Below are 21,326 nucleotides of genomic sequence, written 5' to 3' on the forward strand. Positions count from 1 at the left end.
TGGGAAGAATTTCCATTTAATATTCCTTCGCATTTTTCAGTGCATCTGTTTTGACATATTTGCATTTTTGTGTTCACTTTCTAAGATAATCTTCAGAATGAGTTTACTGGCATGACCATTCACCAACAAAGTAAACTTTAAGAGCATATTGTAGACTATTCATGTAAAGTGAATTTTGAATTTATGATCACGAGCAAATGTACTGTATCTTAAGAGGTTATACTCAGTCAGAGAGCATAAACTTATCATCTGGCTTGTACGTTTCCCAATATGAGATGTATATGTAAATATAATTTATACAGTGATACTGATGTACATGATGCTTTGTGAATATAGAATGGAATAGCTAGTGAAAAAGGACTTATTTCTTATAACTCTAAAAATAATTCACATCTATCATAGCTATATCCTATAGTATGATGCTGCTTAAAAATCTTGTAATAATGCAAGTCTAACTCTACACATAAAGAGTCAGAATTTTAGACACTAGCCTTCATTTTTTCCAGGCCCAAATAATGGTGAGCACAGTCCTGATCCTGCAGTCTATGTCACTGAGCTGTATAAGGCCTTGATTTTTTGTGGGGGCAGTCAGAACGGTAGAGGCTAATTCTTCCCACTGCCAGTGTGGAGTTGACACGGACCAAGAGGGGAGACTTTCTGTCTCTCTCTCGCGCTAGGGCTCGCGTGCAGCAAATCAGCTCTAGAGCAGGTAGAGTGACCTGAGGCTGCCCGGGCTTGTGGGAATTGCCAGGATTCGGGCCTGCCCCAGCAGTGCTCCTTGCCGCCACTGATGTCCCCTCCCTGCCGTCAGGGGTTTCAGCAGAAGCAGTGCAGAGCTAGTGAGGCGGGCTCTACGACTGCCAGGGAAGCCTTCCGTGTTGGAGAAACACATTGGAGAAGCTACTTTTCACCAACTTAGAGTCTGCAGTGCAGGGGTGAACCCCCCCCCACCCGAGATGGTACATTCACACAGCAAAAGGCTGTGTGCAAGGGCTAGCCTACCCAACCTAGCATGCATCTAGACAGGGTAGGTAACAATAACCATGAAGACAGCACAGTGCAGGCTTCAGAGCAGGCTCATGAGCCAAGTATGTAGCCAGGGTCTATACCAGGCTTATTCTACCTGCTCTGAAGTCCCCACTGCTCTGTCTTCTCTGCTACGTTACCCATGCTAACAGCATTCAAGCTAGCTCAGGTAGGCTAGCACAGCCTTTGCTCTTTAGACATATCCTTATATATGTAAGGGCCAATATTTCAACCCAGCTTTAATTGGGCCTTTATTTTTGTAAGTGCAAAATAGTAGACACAAATAATTACAGATGCAGCCTTGCATCTGCTGCTGTTTGCACTCACAACTTAGGTCACATGCATATATAGGTCCTTCATTTGTGGGCACAATGAGGAACTTAAATGCTTAAGTGGCCTAAGTTGGAAGTTCCAGTGCCCCAAAGACCTGGTACATTTTGTCAGTTTCTGTGCTGTTTTTTTGTGAAAGTATAAAGTAGTTTCTATGGATTTCTTTCACAAACAAACCTAGGATACTTTATAGGCACAGATAACTGGAGATTTGGGGGAACTTTAGTGCCCCTAAAAATGTTAGGAATTGCCTTAATAAATAAATAAATGCTAAGTTTGGAAAAGAGTGGACTAATTTAGTCATGGTACAAAACTATTCACTAAAGCATTAAACATGGGCATAATGAACAACCTACAAATCTGAAAACAATTCCAAACAATGATCTTTACCCATGGTTTCTTGAAATGAAACATCTATAAGCTATAAATCATACGTTTTGCCCTTTTATGCTTGTAAAGTCATACACTAGTTGAGCCTTGACTTTGATCCAAAACGTTAAAATTATGTTTTAATAGGACACTAGAGTACTGACTACACTCACTCACAGCACTGATTGCTGGTAGCATCAAAATCATTTTTATCAACTTTACACTTTGGAAAACAGCTGTTGTTCAGTTTGGCTGAGCAAACTGGGATATTTCTGAACTGACTTCAGTGACCATTTTGTACACTGAATACTGGATACTATAAAATCAACTACTTTGAAGAAGGTGTACTTATGAAATTCCTTTGCTGTATTTGGATAGCTGGATTGACCTCACCTATTTGCATTTTCTTGGGAACTTTTATCTTCCTTGGAAGCTCAGACATTTTGACTGTCTGCAACTTTAAATTTATTCTGGTGGATTTGCACCCAGAACAAATTACAGCTCTCATCTGATTGGATGGACTGAAGTGAATAAAGTGTCATTTTCATAAGAGATTAGCCTTGTGTTGCTGAAACATCCAACCCATATTTAGGCCTTTTCAACCTAGTTCAATACCAAAGACAAAGTTAAACTTTTCCATTTGAGCTGCTAGGCCACTAAATTCAAGTTCTCATTTCAGGATCTCTCATTGCATCCTCCACAATCTCCCACATTCCACACAGTGCAAAATTGTTCTCAAATACTGAAGCCAGTGCTTCTGCCTGGAGAGTCTACCTGGTAGGACAGAGAACCCAGATACCTGGTGATATACTTAACACTTCAAATATGATGTCCTGAAATATAGCCCCTCATTTGTGTAATATTTGTAAATTAACTTTGCAATTTTTAAACAACTTCCAGAGTATCTCTTAGGGGATTGTATTATTTTTAATAGCGTCTTGGCATGCCAAATTCCAAGCAAGCACATAATGATGAGTATATGTAGCTTGTGGTTCTTCCTGTTAAAATTGGATTGCTGTCCCTGATACTAGGGACTTGTCTACATGAACACTTAGTTCACAGCATGCTGGGGTGTAAATCTACCCTGCAGCATACTTAGTGTCCATGTGGACCCTGCAGCTGTATCCTAAAAGTTCCCTAGTATGTTTTGATCTACTCCATTTCAAAGTGGGCTAGATACTTAGTGCATGACACACTAGTGAGGAGTGGATTTATACCCCAGCTTGCCATGACCTAAGTGTTCATATAGACAGGCCCCAAGCCTACCGTATTAATGGCACCATCATAACATTGTCTGTGATAGGTATTGATCCCCACTCAGATTAGGTGCAATAATATATTTCTAATTAGATCCCACAGTGTACAGGCAGTTTTATACAATCCAATGAACTCTTCGTGAACATTCATACAATCATCCACGCATTGCTGCATAAAAGCACTTGCTCTTTCTCAGAAAAGTCTGTTGTTGCAGCTACCCTGATTGCATACTGCGTTCCACAAATTTCCCCTCATGATTTTAAGAGTCATGATTTCCATTATTTCACTTTGACTATCTGGATTGTGAATTTGTCTAGCCTCTTTCTCAGCCACTTTGAAATATTAGGATCTCATTTTGCCTGCAAACAAAGCAGTTGGAAACAAAGTCCATTTTGCCTGCGAACAAAGTCAGTCTCTCCACTTATGGCTTATTTTCAGCTAGATCAATCTAATGGCCTTGCAGTGCAAGTCCTTGTGTAGCAAGATAATGTATACTACTTAGTATTCTATTAGGATCTTCCTGTTTTCTTCTTTCTTCTAAGAGTACTGATAACTTAGCATGTCAACGTAATTCTTTGTGGTCTTTTGAAGAATATCAACTGCTTTGTGGCGATATGAAGAAGTTTGCTGCCTCTCAAATTTGTCATCAGCCTTTTTCCAATTAGTGAATCCAGTGTGTGTGAAAGCTTCATCTTTTGTACTGTGCCTAAAAGTTGTTCAACAGTAGAGACAAAGTACATTCTTACCAGCTTCAGAATAATGGAGCCACTGAAGATCATCCAATCAGGATAAGCAGAAGGAATGGTCTCATTTTCCAAAGTTTTACACAGAGAAAGACTTAAGTCATGGTTGATGAGGTGTCTCAGAAATGCTAACAGTCTCAGGCCACTGCCATTTTACTTCCTGTTACAAGTAACGGTGGAGACAGCCCAGTACTGCAACCTGCAGAAGTTGATTTGCTTTTTATTGAAAGTGTAGTTTCCGTCTTTTTAATCAGCCATGTTTTTTAAATTATTTCATTTTAGCACCTTGAACATAGACACTTTGTTTTTGTACTTCACTCAGTCAGTAATCACTTGGTAAGAATGGCATAGGACTGCAAAATTTAAAAACACACACAATACTCTCTGGCAAACTAAAACATTTAGATGGCCTCTTGGTTTTATATAGTCACTGTGTTTTAACAGTGATACTCAGACTTCAGGGTTCAGCAGCCAAATTAAAAAGCAACAGTACACAAAAGAGCCACAGTGGTATGAATTCATTGTTTCATTTACTATATTCTCATTTAAACACTATGAGGGAAAATATGTAGTGTTTTGATTTATGTATATACACCAATCAGAAGGCTTTTACTATGTTATTAACCAATTGTAGTTGATAAAATACTAATACTTGGTCAGTCATTTTTGCTGTGAGAATAATAATATATCATTCATATAATAATTCTCGCATCAGATTTTATTTTTGTTTATATTTAAATAATTTTGGTTTCTAAAGCGAAGTCCCAACAGGGGCTTTTACACGAAGTTGCAGATAATCAATGCATCTTAGGATTTGACCCACGCTGTTATTAAACAACAATTATCCTGTGTACTATTCTCCATCCTGTAACAGAGATATTCAACACCAATATGCCTTGGGAATATAATGTCTTACTAAATGCCGGCAGTACCTCACCACTGATAAGACCGGTAGGTCGGCCTCATTTTGTCCTTGTGGATGGCCTGGATCCATACACACAGTATGAGATAAGGATACAAGCTTGCCAGAATGGTAAGATGGCTTCGGATGTTTCACTTGCATGATCGACAGAGAGAGCAGATTTGCAAAATAGATCCAGTTCAACAAAATAGATATCTTATTTCTAAATTGAAGTGAAATGTTTACCCAGTAAAAATAAAGCCTAGCGCTGTGGAGCATTATACCTTTCCCTGTATTATATCGTGAATATTTTAAGTGGAGATTAAGATGTCTGTATTTCTGGGAATATATCCTGTTTTATCAAATGCTTTGTGAGAATAGCTTAAGTGTTTTTGAACTATCTTGCTCCCCATAGGAGAAAATCCTTGCTCAAGTGGTGTCAGTTGCACCAGTATTTGGCTTATAAGGAGTAATAAACAACAACAACAACAACAACAAGATAGCTGGAAAGCCCAGATATTATATAGAAAACATTAACTTTCTACTTTCTTATTTAAAGTTATTGGGAATGTTCACAATCTGATCTGAGAGAGAAAATCTTGTCATGTGACAGACAGGGCATGGTTCTCTTCTCCCTTATGGTGGTGTAAACCAGAAGTAACTCTGTTGAACTCAATGGAGTTACACTGGTTTAAATTAGTACTTAATTATGAGGGTAAGCACTCATTGGAGGCACCAGTTTGTTTCCTACACACAAACTTGCTCTTACTTCATTGTTACTTTAAGTAACTGACGTCAGGCATGCTAGATCCTGAAACTCAGTCTTAAAGAAAACTGTGAAAGAAATATGGAAGATTTGGTATTGCCTTCAGTGGAAGCAGAGTCAGGCCAACACTAAACACTTTTAAAATTGCAATCCAAAGTCTTCAAGCTTCTTCCATTGCTATTTTTGTTATTGTGTCCATTATCATGGGACTTTGTTACACATTCTAAAGGCAATCTCAGATAACTGGATCTGGGCAGCTTGGCAGCTATGATGTGACAAAGACAGTGTTTAAAAATACATATTAAACACTTTAAAATGGAAAATGAATAATTAATTGGTTCACTTTTCACACATTGAATGCTCGTATTACTACTGTCTTTATTTCACATCATGACACAGGCCTATTCTTTATGGCTAAAATATCTAAATTAGAAACCTCTGCTTTTATCCGCAGAAAACAGCAACTATATATTCAGATTAATGAACAACTTTTGTTCCTTACATTTCCATGCGTTAGACCATTAAAAGAGCCCTTTTTTTGTTGCTGTGGAAAACTTTGACCTTTTAAGTTAATTTCTGATTTTCTTCCCAGGTGGCTGTGGAGTAGGCAGTCGGACATACGCAAGGACTTCTGAAGCACCCCCTAAGGAACTGAATCAACCTATAGTTAGGGCAACTGGATCTGGAGTAATAGAAGTAAAATGGTTACCACCTAGGAAACCAAATGGAATCATAATTAACTACTTTATTCACAGGTAGACATTTTTATACCTCTATATCATCCCCTTGCATTTAGTCTTAATAAAGCATTTACTTAAATAGTCCAAGTAATACTGGTGCGTGAACATAGCGTTTAAAAACGTACAGCATGCTGTTTGAGCCATGAAGCGAAGTGTCGCCTTGTTTCTGGCTTTTTGAGTATTAAGTTAGGAGGACATTTGTCAATGGATTGACAAGTTGCTGACAGTACCTTCAACACAGTTTGTAATCTTGCTCCATGTTGGAGCTACCATAAATGACATGCAGTAGGTAGACCCACATTTTATAAAAATAGACAGAGGCAAAATTTGAATAAACTGATGAAAGGAATGAATGGAGCCATATGCTTGTAAACTTGGTGCAAAATGCCTTCTAACCACAATTAGGTAGAAGATGGCAGTTGGAAAGGAGCCAGTTTTGACTTGTGTAGGAGGTAGAGTGCATCTGAACCAAACTAATGATGATGTAGTTGAGTTACTAAGTCAAAACTGAAGCCAGAAATTGGAGACAGGTAGTCGAGGACACGGAAAGTACTCAAACATACATTAATGTATACTGTATGGCTGCTTAAATGCTGACCTCGGAATTGGTGCGATGTTCGTTATACTGTTAGGCATAGGGTCATACTGGGCAGGACTGGTGGTGGGTGGGCCCTCTGTTTAAGCATTTAAACTGAATCAGGGTGTTTTGGAAATCACATCTATTATTTGCCAGAAATAATTACATTGGGGTAGTATTACAGTGCTCTTCTAGTTAAGTTACACTGATGTATGTCTCCTAGTGTTAACCTACGCCTCCCTGTCAAACCGCTGCTCCACAGTCCACTGGCTCCCATAAGACTGACTGGCATGTCCTCGTTGTGCTCTGGATCTCTTGAACCCAGCGTACAGCCTTTTCTACCTAGTTAGCTGTCTCTTGGAAATTTGGCTCTGCAGGAGTCTGTCCTCACAGCTTTGTGGAAGCCAACTGGTGAGATCCTTATTAATGTAATGTGGGGTTTTGGGGACTCAGAGCACAACCTCTGCACTAGAGCCTGCCAGCTCTGAGTAAACCAGCTGGCATGCTTATGCATCAGGGAAGCTTGCACAGGAGGCTTTGAAGTCTGAGCTCCAGATTCTCTCATCTCAGAACTTCCTGTCTCAAAGCCTGCGGAGCTGGCTCCCCAAGTTTTCTGAAGCCAGGATTTTTCAAAAGCTTCAGGTGTCCCCCAGGTCCTTTGGATATTGGGAGGTTGCATTGTAATGCAGTTGTATGTATGGCGACGGCATTTCCAAAAGCGAGCAAGCCAAATTCCTCTTAGCAGATGTTTGAATGTGTAAGAATAATTAATGTAAATTCACATTTGCCTTAAATATATTAGCACTGAGTCTCTAAAAATGCCTGATCTCTTTAAATACCTTTTTCATCTGCTCACTGTTAATTGTATGAGAAAAATACATCAAGTCTCTACTCCTTATCAAAGGAAACAAAGTATCTGTTTTAGCCCAAGACATGGCTTCACTCTCTTGGTTTTGTAAATAAAGCTGATGATTACGGTTTCTATTCCATGGCAGCCATAGAAAGGGAAAACAGGAAATATAATGCAGAAAGCCCTGCTTCAATGAAAAATACTGTAAATTGAATTTGACAGCATTTGATGGCATTTGATTATTCTAGTCACAGCCAAACAATGATATAAAGAGTAATATGAAACAGAATGTGTTACTGCCTAGCAGACTCAAAAGCAATAAACCTTCCTCCAATGTGACACAATCACTTCACAATCATAATTGTAGCCTGTTTGATACCTCTGAGTACAGCAGAAGGGCACTGACTGACATAGATACATTTTGTTTTTTATTTAAAGTGAAATGAAAATGGCGCACTGGGGCTCCAGATACAATCGTTATATTCACCTACATAGGCATGAATCACTTGGCAGTTATTTCAGCTGAAGTTTAAATGTGCTTAGACAACAACAATATCAAATCTTTCTCAGATAGCTGCAAAAAAAAATTAGAAATTTGTAAGGACAGAAATGGGATGTAGGCATATAGTTCTTTGTCATTCTGTAGCCACACGTAGGCTTATATTGTTATAGCAACAAGACTGCAGTATTTCTGGGGGACATTATGGCATGTAATTTCTTCTTCATCATTTGCCTCTTCCTTGCTGTATCTCTACCAAAACAAATTCATTTAACTCAAAACATTGAATGTTTGGGAAACCATCATGTGGAGATGTTTCCATTAAAATTGCAGGAGTTTTACTTGCCTGTAGAATTATAAAAGTGCTTACAAAATAATTGTAATTCTGCCAAAAACATTTGGGGTGGGAGAGTGTAATTGGTTGTATTTTACCTCTGACTGGTGGGACAGCTGTAAACATCTCATAGAATAGAGGCAGTCACATTTTTTCCAACAAGGACCACAACTTAACAGAGATTGTCTCGTGAACCATGTCCCCTTTCATTCACAATCCTGCAATCCACCACCCCTTGCATTCACCATTTTATAACATCTCTGTGACAACCACAGCAGTTGCTAGCCTGGAAAGGGAATATTAGGGAAGTAGTTTAATGTATTTCTAGGTGTCTTTTAATGAGATGTAGTAACTGGAAACAAGGCAAGCTGGCATCATATGACCACCAGTCACCAAGTGCTCTCTGGTCCTCAGTTTGAGAACTGATCATATAGAAAAAAATTACCTATAAAATTAGAAATATGTGGGGTCCAATTCAGATCTGGATTAAGCTGGTGCAACTTCAGTGGAAGTATCTCAGCTAAATTCAGCAGGGGGTATTGTTTAGAAAATAAATATAAGTGGGATAATAGTGTAACTTACACAGGCCTGATATTCAGTGGGTGTGCAAAATGAGGCTGGGGGAGAGGGAAAGGGGTTTAACAAAAATTAACAGGATTAATTAAGATACACCCAATGTTATGGGCTGTTGATCCTTATTCTTCCCTTTGGAATGTCAGTTATGCTTATTTTTCACACTCACTGAGTGCTCATTTAGTGTTAGTTACACCACTTTACTACTCTCCTGTTTTGTTTACACTTGATGTGCAGCTTACCAGACACTTAGATGTTAGTGTGATATAAAGACCTATATCAATGGCTATATTGACCTATGTGAGTGCTGCATTTGGCTCATGATGATTATCATTTTTATCTGTAATTAATATAAACCATGGTCTAAGTTACCATTTTAATGTGTGCCCAACTCATATCCTTTTTTGGGTGTATTTTTCCTATGTCAAAGTCCATATTTTTTAAAAAAAGAGCCACAATATAAATTTCTGGAGGTGTGTCATGATACCTTTTTATATATATATTATATATATATCAATCATATATTTATAATATATATGTATTATAACTAGGGCTACTCTGTTGCTCTGCATGGAAGATGGTATTAGGGTGCATTGTGAAGCACATCGTCCCTGCAAAAACTTATGGGGGCATTTTGCCTCAGGCTTGTACAATGCTTCCAGAAGTAGCTGCTCACCACCTGGGCCTAGCGACAACATGCAGCACTAGTCCATGTTCTTTTTTGACTTTTTGAGGACTGGGGTCAGGATGGGACATGGCTCTGAAGGCGTATTCTGAGCATGGCCCCAGAGGCAGAGCTGGTGCATCCAAAAGTACAAGGATTCACTATCTCTCTCTCTCCCTCCCCTGCCCCGTAAGGGAGGAGAAGAGCAGGTGCTGTAGTCACTCACCGTTGCAGCCTTGTGGATGTAGTAGTAGCTGTTTAGTCATCTGGCATGGAGGATGATGTCCTCTCCTCCCAACCCCTGCTAGAGCTTGGTGTGGGGCCAGGGAGGATTTGCCCCATGCTTAATTTGTAATAAAAGAGGTGCTGAGGGTCAAGCAAAGAGATCCCGGGGCTCAAGCAATGATTTACTTTCATAACTGATGCAGCAAGCTCAGAGGTGCCGGGGCTATGATCTGCCAAGCCTATAGGTGCCAGAGCTCAGGCCTGGCAAGCCCTGGAACAAATTAAGCACTGGACTTGCCTTTTATAAAATAACTCTATCTGAACATCTTTAAATTGAGTATAGGCAGCAAATCAGAGTGTGCAGATTGAGACAGCTTCCAGCTCCTGGAAATGTTATTCTCCTATGCAGCTCACTGTACAGAAGAAACACTTCCAGTTAAATGAGCAGTTGAATCTTAAATCTTAAGTCGATTGAAATGATTACAAACTGTTCAACCACTTCTGTTCAAAGTTTATTCATACATGAAGATATTCTGGGTTTTAGCACCACAGATGGAACCATTTACCTAACCATAAGTTTCATTCATTAAATATTCAGTAGTAATAAGATCTAAATACTTAACCAGACTACAATGTTCAGCTTTGCTTGCGGCTGAGCTTACGGTTGGTGGCATATTTGATCTTTCACTGTGGAGTAGCTGTTTCTCACAAAATTTCTAAAATGGTACTAAACATAAATTTGTGAATTCTAGCAAGTGCTTTAACGGTTAATTAAACTGTTGTGCTAAGCAAGCCCAGATACCAGGTATTAAAGATAACTTTATTACACTTAAAATGACACCACTTTTTTACTTCTCTTTAGGAATATTTTAAGTACATTGGGAGGAGAGCACAGTTACAATTATAAATAACAATATATTATTTGTGATGGTATAGGCGTGCATGACACTGTGCAGATAGAGTTGTTGCAGTCATGTTGGTCCAAGGATATTAGAGAGATAAGGTGGGTGAGGTAATATCTTTTATTGGACCAACTTCTGATGGTGAGAGAGACAAGCTTTTGAGCTTACTCAGAGCTCGTCTGCAGAGAAACTAACTCAGAGTGTCACAGCTAAATATAAGGTGGAGCAGATTGTTTAGCATAAGTAGCAAATGCATGTTTCAAGGGACTCAAGGTGAAGTGGCCCGTTAACACCCCTCCAGTCATAAGGAGGAAAGAGAGGGGGAAGCAGCTGGAGTGGGGGTTGTTAGTGGGTTACGGATGTTGTAATAAGCCATAAATCCAGTGTCTCTATTCAGTCCATGATTATCAGTGTCTAGCAGAGTTATGAATTTAAGCTCCCAGGCTCAACTTTTGCAAGTGTTGCACAGGTTTCCTTTGAGGCTGAGCACAGACATGGAGTGATCGCTTTGTGAAAAGTGCTCACCCATAGGTGATACGGTGTTTTTGTCTTTTATCATTTTCCTGTGTGAGTTCATTCAACAGCGTAGCGATTGTCTGGTTTCACCCACATAGTTGTTCACCCACATAAATGGGGCATTTCATGCACTGGATGAGATTGCTATAGGCCTGTGTAGAACCCGTGGATCTTCAGAGTTGTATTGTGCAGGGCGTTTGATCATTGTAGCAATGGAGATAAGTCTGCAGGTTTTATATCTGTTGGTTTGGAAGGGTCTGGTGCCGCTTTGCGTTGTTGTGTCCTGGTCTGTGGGAACATGCCACTGATGATGAGCTTGAAGAGGTTGGAGGGTTGTTTGAAGGCCAGAAGGGAAAGTTCAGAAAAGGTGGGAATTTATTTCAGGATGGGGTTCCCATCAAGTATGGATTGAAGTTGTTTGATGATACACTGTATGGATCCCAGTGTGGAGTGGTAGGAAACAACTAGGTGCGTGCGTTCAGAGGGGGGTTTATTTCTGTACTGAAGCAAGTTCTCTAGGGGTATTTGAATGGCCTCTTTTATGATGTAATCTACTTCTCTGGTGGAGTGTTCTTGTTTGGTGAAGGTGGTTTTGAGTGTGTTAAAGTATATATCCTGGACTTTTTCCTCAGATCATATTCTGTGGTAGCTGAGTGCCTGGCTGTAGATAACAGATTTCTTGGTGTGTTTGGGGTGGTCACTATATCTGTGAAGTGAGATGTGGTGATCCAGAGGTTTTGGATATAGGTGTCTGTTGGGTTCCATTGCTGAAGCTGATTGTGTTATCCAGAAAGATGATGCTCATGTGGGAGAGTTCTAGAGAGAGAGTTTAATGGACACATGGTCTTTGTTGAAGTCAAGATGGAAATCTATGAATCTGTGAGGGAGTTTAGGTCATCTGTCCAGAGGATGAAAATATCATTGATGTATCTCAAGTATATCATTGGTTTTGTGGGGTGGGTTTGCAAATATACATCCACCTTGTCTTGATACAATTATCCTCTACACTTGATTTTTAAAACCTATGGACAAGTTCTTTGTCTTCTGACCTATCTGAGGAATTTCTAAGATACCTATCATGTAGGTACCTAAGCACTGCAAGAAGGAAATACATCTTACCATGTGGAACAGTGTGAGTAAACAACAGGAAAGAGGAGAAAGGTAAAGTATGCATCCATCTTTTGTAAGGGTGCGCTTCACATTGATGAGCACAATAAATGACATCTGAATGATAATTCTGCATGTGTTTTTAATTTGATATGGAGGAAAGTATGAAAAATCAAACTCATGGTGCTATGCTGGAGGACACTTGATGACGTATGGTTAGGGGTCAATGTGTAGGTCCACTGATCCACTCTCCTCCACCACATCAAAGGCTCACACTTCTTATTTTAGGGGCAGTAAGAGAGCCTGTCCTTCCTCCCCTTCACCCAACGCCATCACCAAATCTTCAGTATCAACATGTTTTGTGTTTTGCTCACTCCCCCAATCTGGAGGCGTGAGACCCAGAAAATCTCTTTGCTTTTCTCTTGCTCCCACCCTTTAAACTTTACAATATCCTGGGGTCACAACACCCCAGAGTTTGCTAGAAATTCTCCAATTTCTTGCAACTGGGAGAAATGGCAGGGGGGAGGGAGGCAGGTGGTTATGTACCTGTCTAAGGGCAGACACATCTATGTGTGTACTTATGAATATATGCAGAGGTGAAAGTAAGCTGGTCTGGTCTGGTATGGCGTACCAGCAAGAGCCGGTACGCTGCCGATGGTACTGGCTTCCCCAGGCCAGCGATTTAAAGGGTCTGGGGCTCCTGGCAATGGCCGGAGCCCCAGGCCCTTTAAATCGCTGCCAGAGCCCAGCTGCTGGAGCCCCAGGGTAGCGGCGGCAGCCGGGAGCCCCCGGGGCTCCGTCGCAATTTAAAGGGCCTGGGACTCTGCTGCAGTAGCAGCGGCCGGAGCCCTGGGCCCTTTAAATCGCCGCACAAACCCCGCTCCCAGAGCCCTGGGGTAGCGGCGGCAGCCCAGAGCTCCGGCTGCAATTTAAGGGGCCAGGGGCTCTGGCCGCCGCTACCGCAGCAGCGCCCCAGGCCCTTTAAATCTCCGACAGAGCTCTGGGGTAGCGGCAGCAGCCCCACTGCCAGAGCCCCGGGGTAGTGGCGGTGGCCAGGGGCTCTGTCAGTGGTTTAAAGCGCCCCGGGCTCCAAAGGCCCCGCCTGTTCCAGTTGAGGCCCCAGCCCTTCTGGTTGAGGCCCTGCCCCTCTGCTCACAACTGCAGCATACCGGTAAGTCCTTCAAGTTACTTTCACCCTGAATATATGTGCACATGCAAAACTATGTGCATCCTTTGTTTATATTTGTATAAAATATATGGGAGTCTAATACTACAAGCACCCGAGATTGCTAGTATTTTTTTAAATAGTTTTGTTGTTTTTTTGTATCCTTAAAAATAGTGACTAAAGTGGGACTAACAAAATAAAAACTGACAGAATTATTAAAATTCAGATTTTTATCTTGCCAAAGAAATGTTCTTCAGCCAGTGTGCATGTGAAGAAATGATGACACTCGGTAGCCAGACAAACCAATTCCACTCCTGTGAATTTGCTGTATTTGCGATACAAGTGACAGATAATGTCATTTCCTTTTTTGTTTGTTAGAATGCAGGGATAAAATGGTTTTATTTCTTGTGGAGGCAAAGGTTTCAGTTAAAAGTAAGGAAAATACCTAAATCCGTGTGAGGTACAGCACAGTTTTCACTGATATTTATCATAGTCTTCAACCACCAGGTTTCATTCCAGACAAACATTTTTATTCCTCGTAAAGGTAAGTGATTTGGCAGCTTCATCTAGAAACTTATGACCTGCCTTTATCCATCAACTCTAAGTTAACATCCTAGTGGAGCCAAATTGTAAAAGAGAAGCTGATCACCTGTAACCTCCATTGGAGCTTAGCAGAATCTCAGGATTTGCCAGTAGCAGAGCTACCCCTAACTGGAATGGATATATTAAGTGCATATGTGTGGACAGTGATGAGTCTTCAATTGCTGACATGGGAAAGTGCCTCAAAATATTTTAAGTAGAAAATCCCTTTGAAATAGATACATATTTATGTTATGGGAAAGCACCATGGATCATGTTTTTTAATGAGCTTTTACAATTACATCTGGAATATGGATGTGCTCAGTCTGACTAAGAATCCCAATTTCATCCAGAAATGTGATTTTTTTTTCACGTGCAAACTGGAGTACAGGCAAAATGTATAGGCACAGTTTTAAAGGTCTGTCTGAATATTTGGCCCTTTGTGTTCTAGGCCAGTGGTTCTCCACTGGGGGGCTGTAAGCAGGTTTCAGGGAGTCTGCCAAAATAAACCAGCAAGCAGGGCCGGTGTTAGACTTGCTAGGGCCCAGGGCACAAAGCTGAAGCCCGAACAACTTAGCTTCACGGGGTGCCCTGTGACATGGGCTCCCGGGCAATGCCCTGCTTTCTACCCCCTATCACTGTCCCTGGCTTTTAATCTACTGGATGTGCAGAAAAACAGTTGTGGCACAGGCGGCCCGTGGAATTTTTATACCATGTTAGGGGACCCTCAGAAAGACAAAGGTCAAGAGCCCCTGTTCTAGGCAACAAATTGCTTTCAATAATAAAGTGGGTCAAAGTCTTCAAAATTGAGTGTCGGGGTTAGACTCCTAAGTCCTGATGTAAGTACCTAAATAAGTGTCCTGATTTTCAAAAATGTTGAGAATCTGCAACACTTGAAAATCAGATAACTTGTTTGGGTGACTAAATATGGATGTAGACAATATGGCCTCAGTTTAAGCAGTCATCTTTGAAGCCCTGGGCCTGGAATGTTCTATAATATAGGACAAGGTGCTATTTCAGTGCTATTACAGTAGTATTGATTGAGTTTTCACAGTTTTCTCCTACTTAAGGGCAAAGAGAAATTAGTTATTTACCTTTTTCCTTGAAAGTTTTTTCAATAGTCAATACCTGACATAGGCTGGTGACTTTTAGGCAAAATAAGGAGGGCAGTTTCTTGCCTATACAACAAATAGAGATAAGATCTGTATTACATTCAAGTATAGACTGAATTTAGAACTTGTACTTCAATATCATCTGACTATGTTTAAGTCACTGTAAGTTTTAAATGGACTGGTTTTATTTGTATTTCAGACGTCCTGTAAACACTCAAGAGGAGCTGCTTTTATTCATTTGGTCTGAAGGAGCCTTGGAATTTATTGATGCTTCTGATGCACTGCAGCCATTCACTATCTATGAATACCGTGTCAGAGCTCAAAATTCTAGGGGGTCAGTGGATAGTCTGTGGTCTTCAACACAAACTTTGGAAGCTCCACCTTGGGGCATGCAAGCCCCTTGGGCACAAGCTACAAGTGCATATTCTGTGCTGCTGAACTGGACCCAACCTATTTCTCCCAATGGGGTTATTTCTCAGTATCGTGTGGTCTACCAAGAGAAACGGAGTGATCCAACGTTTAGCATCCCAGCTATTACAGCGTTAACTGTAACGGTAAGAACTGGATATTAAAACCAGTGTTTGAGTAGATTATATGCTGGTTTTGACCTGTGTTACATTAAAATATTGATATAGGGTCATTTTTTTCAGTTAGGTTTCCGCACTCAGCCTTTGGACACCTAATTTACATTCATATATATCAAGTGTATGCATAACAGCTACCTGTGTAGATGTCTAGTCATTGATATACAGATGCTAATGTATGATTTTGAGCACAAAGTAGGGTTTTTCTTGCGTAAATAGGTGTGCATGTCTATTTGTGTGTACCTCACTTTGAAAATGTGGTCCTAAATCTTCTACGTAATTGTTCATAGATTCCAAGGCCAGAAGGGATCATTGTGATCATCTGGTCTGACCTCCTGTATAATACAGGCCATAGAACTTCCCCACAGTAATTCCTTTTAGAAAAAACATCCAGTGTAATTTTTATTCTTTTGTTGTTTTAAGAGGCTGCTCATAACAAGCTAAACAAAATCAATCCCACTTGGATTTAATGTTTTTATTAATCTGAAATCAATGCTGGTTTAAGCATGACATGAAAATTATTGTTAGTTCTACATATGTGATTTATTTACAGAATCTATGAAGATTTGCCTCATAACTCTTCTGAATTAGAAGCAAATCAATTCTTACAGGCACACAAAATACATAATAACAATACTTCTATGCTATCTTCTACTTAAAAGTGCTTTACAAACATTAATTAATGAAGTCCTATGGAGGTACTATTATCGTCATTATGGTTAAACTGAGGCACGGGTTAATGTAATTAGACCAAGACCATGATGAGAGTCAGTGGCAGAGCTGGTAATGCTGTCTATGATTACTGACTAGTCCTCTCTTCTAACCATTCACTTCAAATCTTTCCATAAGGGATACTTTGTGGTCAACATAGAACCCGCTGAACTAGACTATATAATGCAATGTCAGCTATTGCATTTGACAGTCTTCTGAAAACAATCTTTTATAGTGTACCAAGAATCTACTGTGCTGGTATAATTTTAAGATTCGTAGGTACCCAAACTTGAATACCTCATATACCCTAACCTTCCTTTTGTCCAAAACATGAGCATGTCCCAAGGCCATTATCAATTACAGTGATTATCCAAAATTATTCAATATTCCGTTTATATTCAGATAACTGAAGTTGTACATAGTGGCATGCTGAGATTTAATATCCAGTATTAAGGTCTTACCGTAAACTTCCTTAGAAAAGTCCTCTTGACATAAATGAGTGGAATCTAGCTGAGGGATCTAAGGCACCCATAGGTATACGATTCTAAAACAGCACTTTATCTTTCCTGGAAGCCTTAAAGGATAAGATTTGTCATGCCTCTTACTGTGAAAAGAGAGAGAGGCCTTGCCCAGTCATGTATTGCAGTGTCTTCTAGGCATTCCAACAACAACAGAAAACATCCAAGATGGTTGTATTGTGGGTAATCAAATCTACTAAAATGGCCTTTTAAGTAATGTTATAGTGTGTTTCTTTAACAACATCATTTAAAAGCTTTTTAAATTAACAGTTGTTATTTGTTGAATTAGTACCTTTCTGGCTCCAAAATGCTTTATTTTGCCCAAACACTAAATGGAATCTCAATTACATAAGCAGCATATGCAAAGTTGTTTGACAAATACTAAGGTGACAGTGACTTTTTTTTACTTTCCTGTATCATGTGTATTTATCCATTTTACTGCCTTTTTTCCTTTTTTTTTTTTTTTAAATATTATGCTGCTCTTTGTAAAGAAATCTCTGCATTTGATGCTCCTGTCTTCTCTGCTTGTTTTACATTGGTGCAACTGCATTGAACTCAGTGGAGTTAGTCCTGATTTACACCAGTGTAACTGAGACCAGAATCATGCCTTTTGTGTTCTGAAGATAATGTAACAACTAGAGCCTGGAATCAAAGATATTGACATAAAGGGCAATGAGTCCTGTTATCAAAGATACCATGAAGTCAGGTCAATTATCACAACAGGTGAAAACCTGGACACTAAGTTCTAAAGTTTTAACTCCTTGGAAATAGAATTTTATCATGAACTTGCTGATACATCCTTAACTGTAGCTTTTGTGAATGAGACGCTTTAATTAAAACGTAATTGTATTGAAGGAACTAGCATTCCAATGATTAAACTTCTGCCCCTTTAAAATATTGCTTTCAGGGGTACGAGGCTAAATCATTTAATCTCCTAAAGCGTTTCTATTGGAGCTCCCCATGGAATATGCCATTAGTCATTCTCTCACACAAGCTTCCATGTTACCATGCAAGACAAAGTATTGAGCAATCAGTGAGCTCTCTCCTTTATTTAATCTGTTAGACTTTTCTTATCACATTAGAATATTCCAGGGGGAAAAAGGAAATGCTTGTATTTTAAGGCTTATGGCCATATGTGTTCTTGTTACTCACACCCGTGCTTCTTGCCTGTTGGACATGACCTAGCCACTTTAAGCTTAACCAAAAAATAAACTTGAAGGCTTTATTGGAAGTGGTGATGCATAATAAAAATTTGAGGGTTGGTAATATCATTGCAGGCTCCTCAATCTTGATTATTTTTTTTCTATCCATTTCCAAATCCAGATGAGATTTGCCTTGTGGGTTTTCAAAACCCTTGATAGATTTATTCTACCTCCCTGAAACATAGCCATTTACTTCCCTGTAAAGATGTGTTAAGCTATATTTAATTTAATATGTGTCAAATCCATGGCCTAGGCCTTTACAGTTATCTGACCACTTTGAATGTTGTGATGCCAATGGGAATAGAACTCAGATATCTATGTTCTAAAATCACAAACTCCTACCATTGAACTAAAAAAAGAATCTCCAGTAGCTGCTGGCAGCATAGGGCTTATGACATACAGAGAAGTAATTCTGATTCTCTCCAGTAGAGGGCAGTGCCACTCAGATTACCCGTGACAGACTGACAATATTCTGTAATATTCTGAACAAATCTTATGGAATTAAGATAAACGTGATTGAATTAAATTAAACTTTATTGAATTATGGTTAATACCTTTGGGGTACATTGTATTAAAATAGTGCATGTGTTATTGTGGCATTGTATGTACCTTCTCTAGTAGGGAGAGGGGTGCTAATGTGATTCCTCTGGTTATCAGCCCTTTGAAACCACCCCCCAGAGAGATCTTCATATACTAGTTCAAATTGGATTCTCCAGGAACCAACAGACAAAGTATGGGGTTTTGGATAAATACCCTGGTTTTGAGCTAGCTCAGGGCCTTCTTCCTGATTCAGCAAATGGACAGGACCCCTGGTCTGGACAGCCCGAGTCCTCAGGCTAGGATTGTAAAGACTGGGCCTACTGAGGTCTCATAAGACTGGGTGCTTTTCCTGAGCTGTAGCTGTGATGAACTTGTGACCACAAATGAAATTCCTTGGATGGGGAGTTGAAAGACTGCTCCTGCCAGAGCCCTTGTTAGGGTTGGGGTTAATTCTGGTAAGCTTATTAGCATGCGTGCAGGTTCCTTTATTGTTTTTAATATGTTTTCTTAATAATGCTTTTTACCATAAGAATTAAAGTAGATCTGCATAGGAAGTCTGTGTGATAACTTATATCTGGAGCAATTACACCTCTTATCTGTCTCTGAAGAGAAAGCAAGCAGGTGTCCTTGGGCTACCTGCCTCTGCTGGGGAAATACACAGTGTAGGCAGGGAACTGTGCAGCCTGGAAATAGCCTGGTCACAAAGGAGAGAGACTTGGGTCTCCATCCAGAAAGGCAATGGCAGGTGAGCTGGAAGCCTGAAAGTAGGTACTTTGTTGGACCACTGAGCGGAAATGCAGGTACAGTTGTCTTGAACTGTGACACTACATAGCTAGTTTATTACAGTGTTTAGTGCTGATTGAAAGGTGGCAGCATAGTAGACTGAAGTCCAACAATGGCTGTCATGAAAAAGTAAAAGGATTCTACCCTGTTACCAGAGCTACTGAAACTGCTGTATGTCGAATACCACTGTGAGGTAAGTGTGAGTAAACGCTGTCTCTTTCATGGATATAATATACCACATCTCCCATGACCACTAGTCTAAGTATTTGGCTGTTTGACAATCAGATGATCAGGGAAGGCCAGGCAAATCAAAAAGATAAGTTATAAGGAGTTCAGTATCTAAGAAAAGGTAGCTCTTAGAGTATATTTTGGAGAAAGGGTGAGAGGAAGGGAGAAGGAAAGAATGTAAAGGCGGAAGTTGTAAAAGAAAACAAGACAATCATGCAATATAGACAAAAGATAGAATAGAACATAAGTGGGAGAAGTTGAGTACAGTGCTCTGCACAGGGATATATAGAATATGTGTGCCATCAGGCTCAGCTTTACTGGAGATTTTATGGTCCTTCACCTCTGCACAGATCCCCACTGACTTCAGTGGGACTCTGCCTAGGCTCTAGCAGTGTGCCTATGTGCAGTGGATTGCAGGATTAGGACACTTGGGGGCTAACCCAGTCACTCCTCAATAAAGAGCAACTAAGGGTGCCATGTACATTTGAAAGGATATATAAAAGATATAGAGACTAGCAATTTTCATTTGATCGATAGATTTTAGTTTGTTAGGCCCTGATCCTGCAAGCACGTAACCACATGAGTACTCCCATTGGATTTTTCAGGATGAGGGCTTTAGATTTGCATGTGGGGATTTTGTTTGACTGTATGTGTTGATAATAACTTGCACATTGAGCGTGCTACCAGAATATAAATTATAAACAACAGCAATGATCATATCCCTATTAATATAATATATACTAAAGTTTTATCTCATGAATTTTTAAGAAGGGACATTGGATGGGCATGACAGCTATGCTCCAGTCATTATATCCTGCTTTACAGATCCCTGGAATGTAAAATCATTATATCCACTAGATAGTATATACAGAAATAAGCAATACATACTGTATGGGACTTTATTTTTTCTTCCATAAATAGAGTGAAGAAGCAGTTGTCAGCAGTAAATCTGACATACTACAATTATTTCTACTTCTGGGTATATAGAAATATTGCATTATCTCATATACCAATATATAGTAAACTGTCATTAAAGAATTATTTTCTTTGGTGGCAACTTTCATATAATACCATAAAAACACACTGTAAATTTGAGGATGGAAAAAACCGTAGAACAATATCCGTAAGACTTTTTCCTACACGTCTATTAAGTTATTATGAAAGCTATTCAAGTGCCCAGGAAACCCATGGCGTGTTGTAAGGAAACAAGATGAAATGAAATACTCTATATCATAACTGACACATGCCATAAATTCAGAATATGTGCCACTTAGCAGAGACCAAAAGCTGTAAATGGCATTGGAGGGCAAAAGTTAATTGAACTGCTGTCCTGTTGTTAACAAGTGGGAAGAATCCACCACTAAAATCAAGATGGCTGCCCCAAAAGTGCCCCGTTACAGCCAAGAGATCATATCCTTAGCTCTGCAAGGGCTTATGGGTTAGGAGGAAATCATACACAGATGACTAATTTTTTTATGGTTCACAGCCGATCAAAGTGAAATTCAGCAGCTGTTCAGGACAAGTG

The 21,326-nt window shown here is 39.8% G+C and overlaps 1 protein-coding gene across 1 annotated transcript in view; it reads left to right on the forward strand.

Annotated features, from left to right (window-relative positions):
• Positions 1-21,326, forward strand: part of USH2A (usherin) — a 572,584-nt gene that overhangs the window by 474,657 nt on the left and 76,601 nt on the right. The window contains exons 58-60 of the mRNA XM_073338913.2: positions 4,600-4,758; positions 5,985-6,147; positions 15,435-15,789. Coding sequence (XP_073195014.2) covers positions 4,600-4,758; positions 5,985-6,147; positions 15,435-15,789 — 677 coding nt within the window. The remainder of the gene's footprint in view (positions 1-4,599; positions 4,759-5,984; positions 6,148-15,434; positions 15,790-21,326) is intronic.

The sequence above is a fragment of the Lepidochelys kempii genome, chromosome 3, assembly GCF_965140285.1.
Source record: "Lepidochelys kempii isolate rLepKem1 chromosome 3, rLepKem1.hap1, whole genome shotgun sequence".
Taxonomy (NCBI): domain Eukaryota; kingdom Metazoa; phylum Chordata; order Testudines; family Cheloniidae; genus Lepidochelys; species Lepidochelys kempii.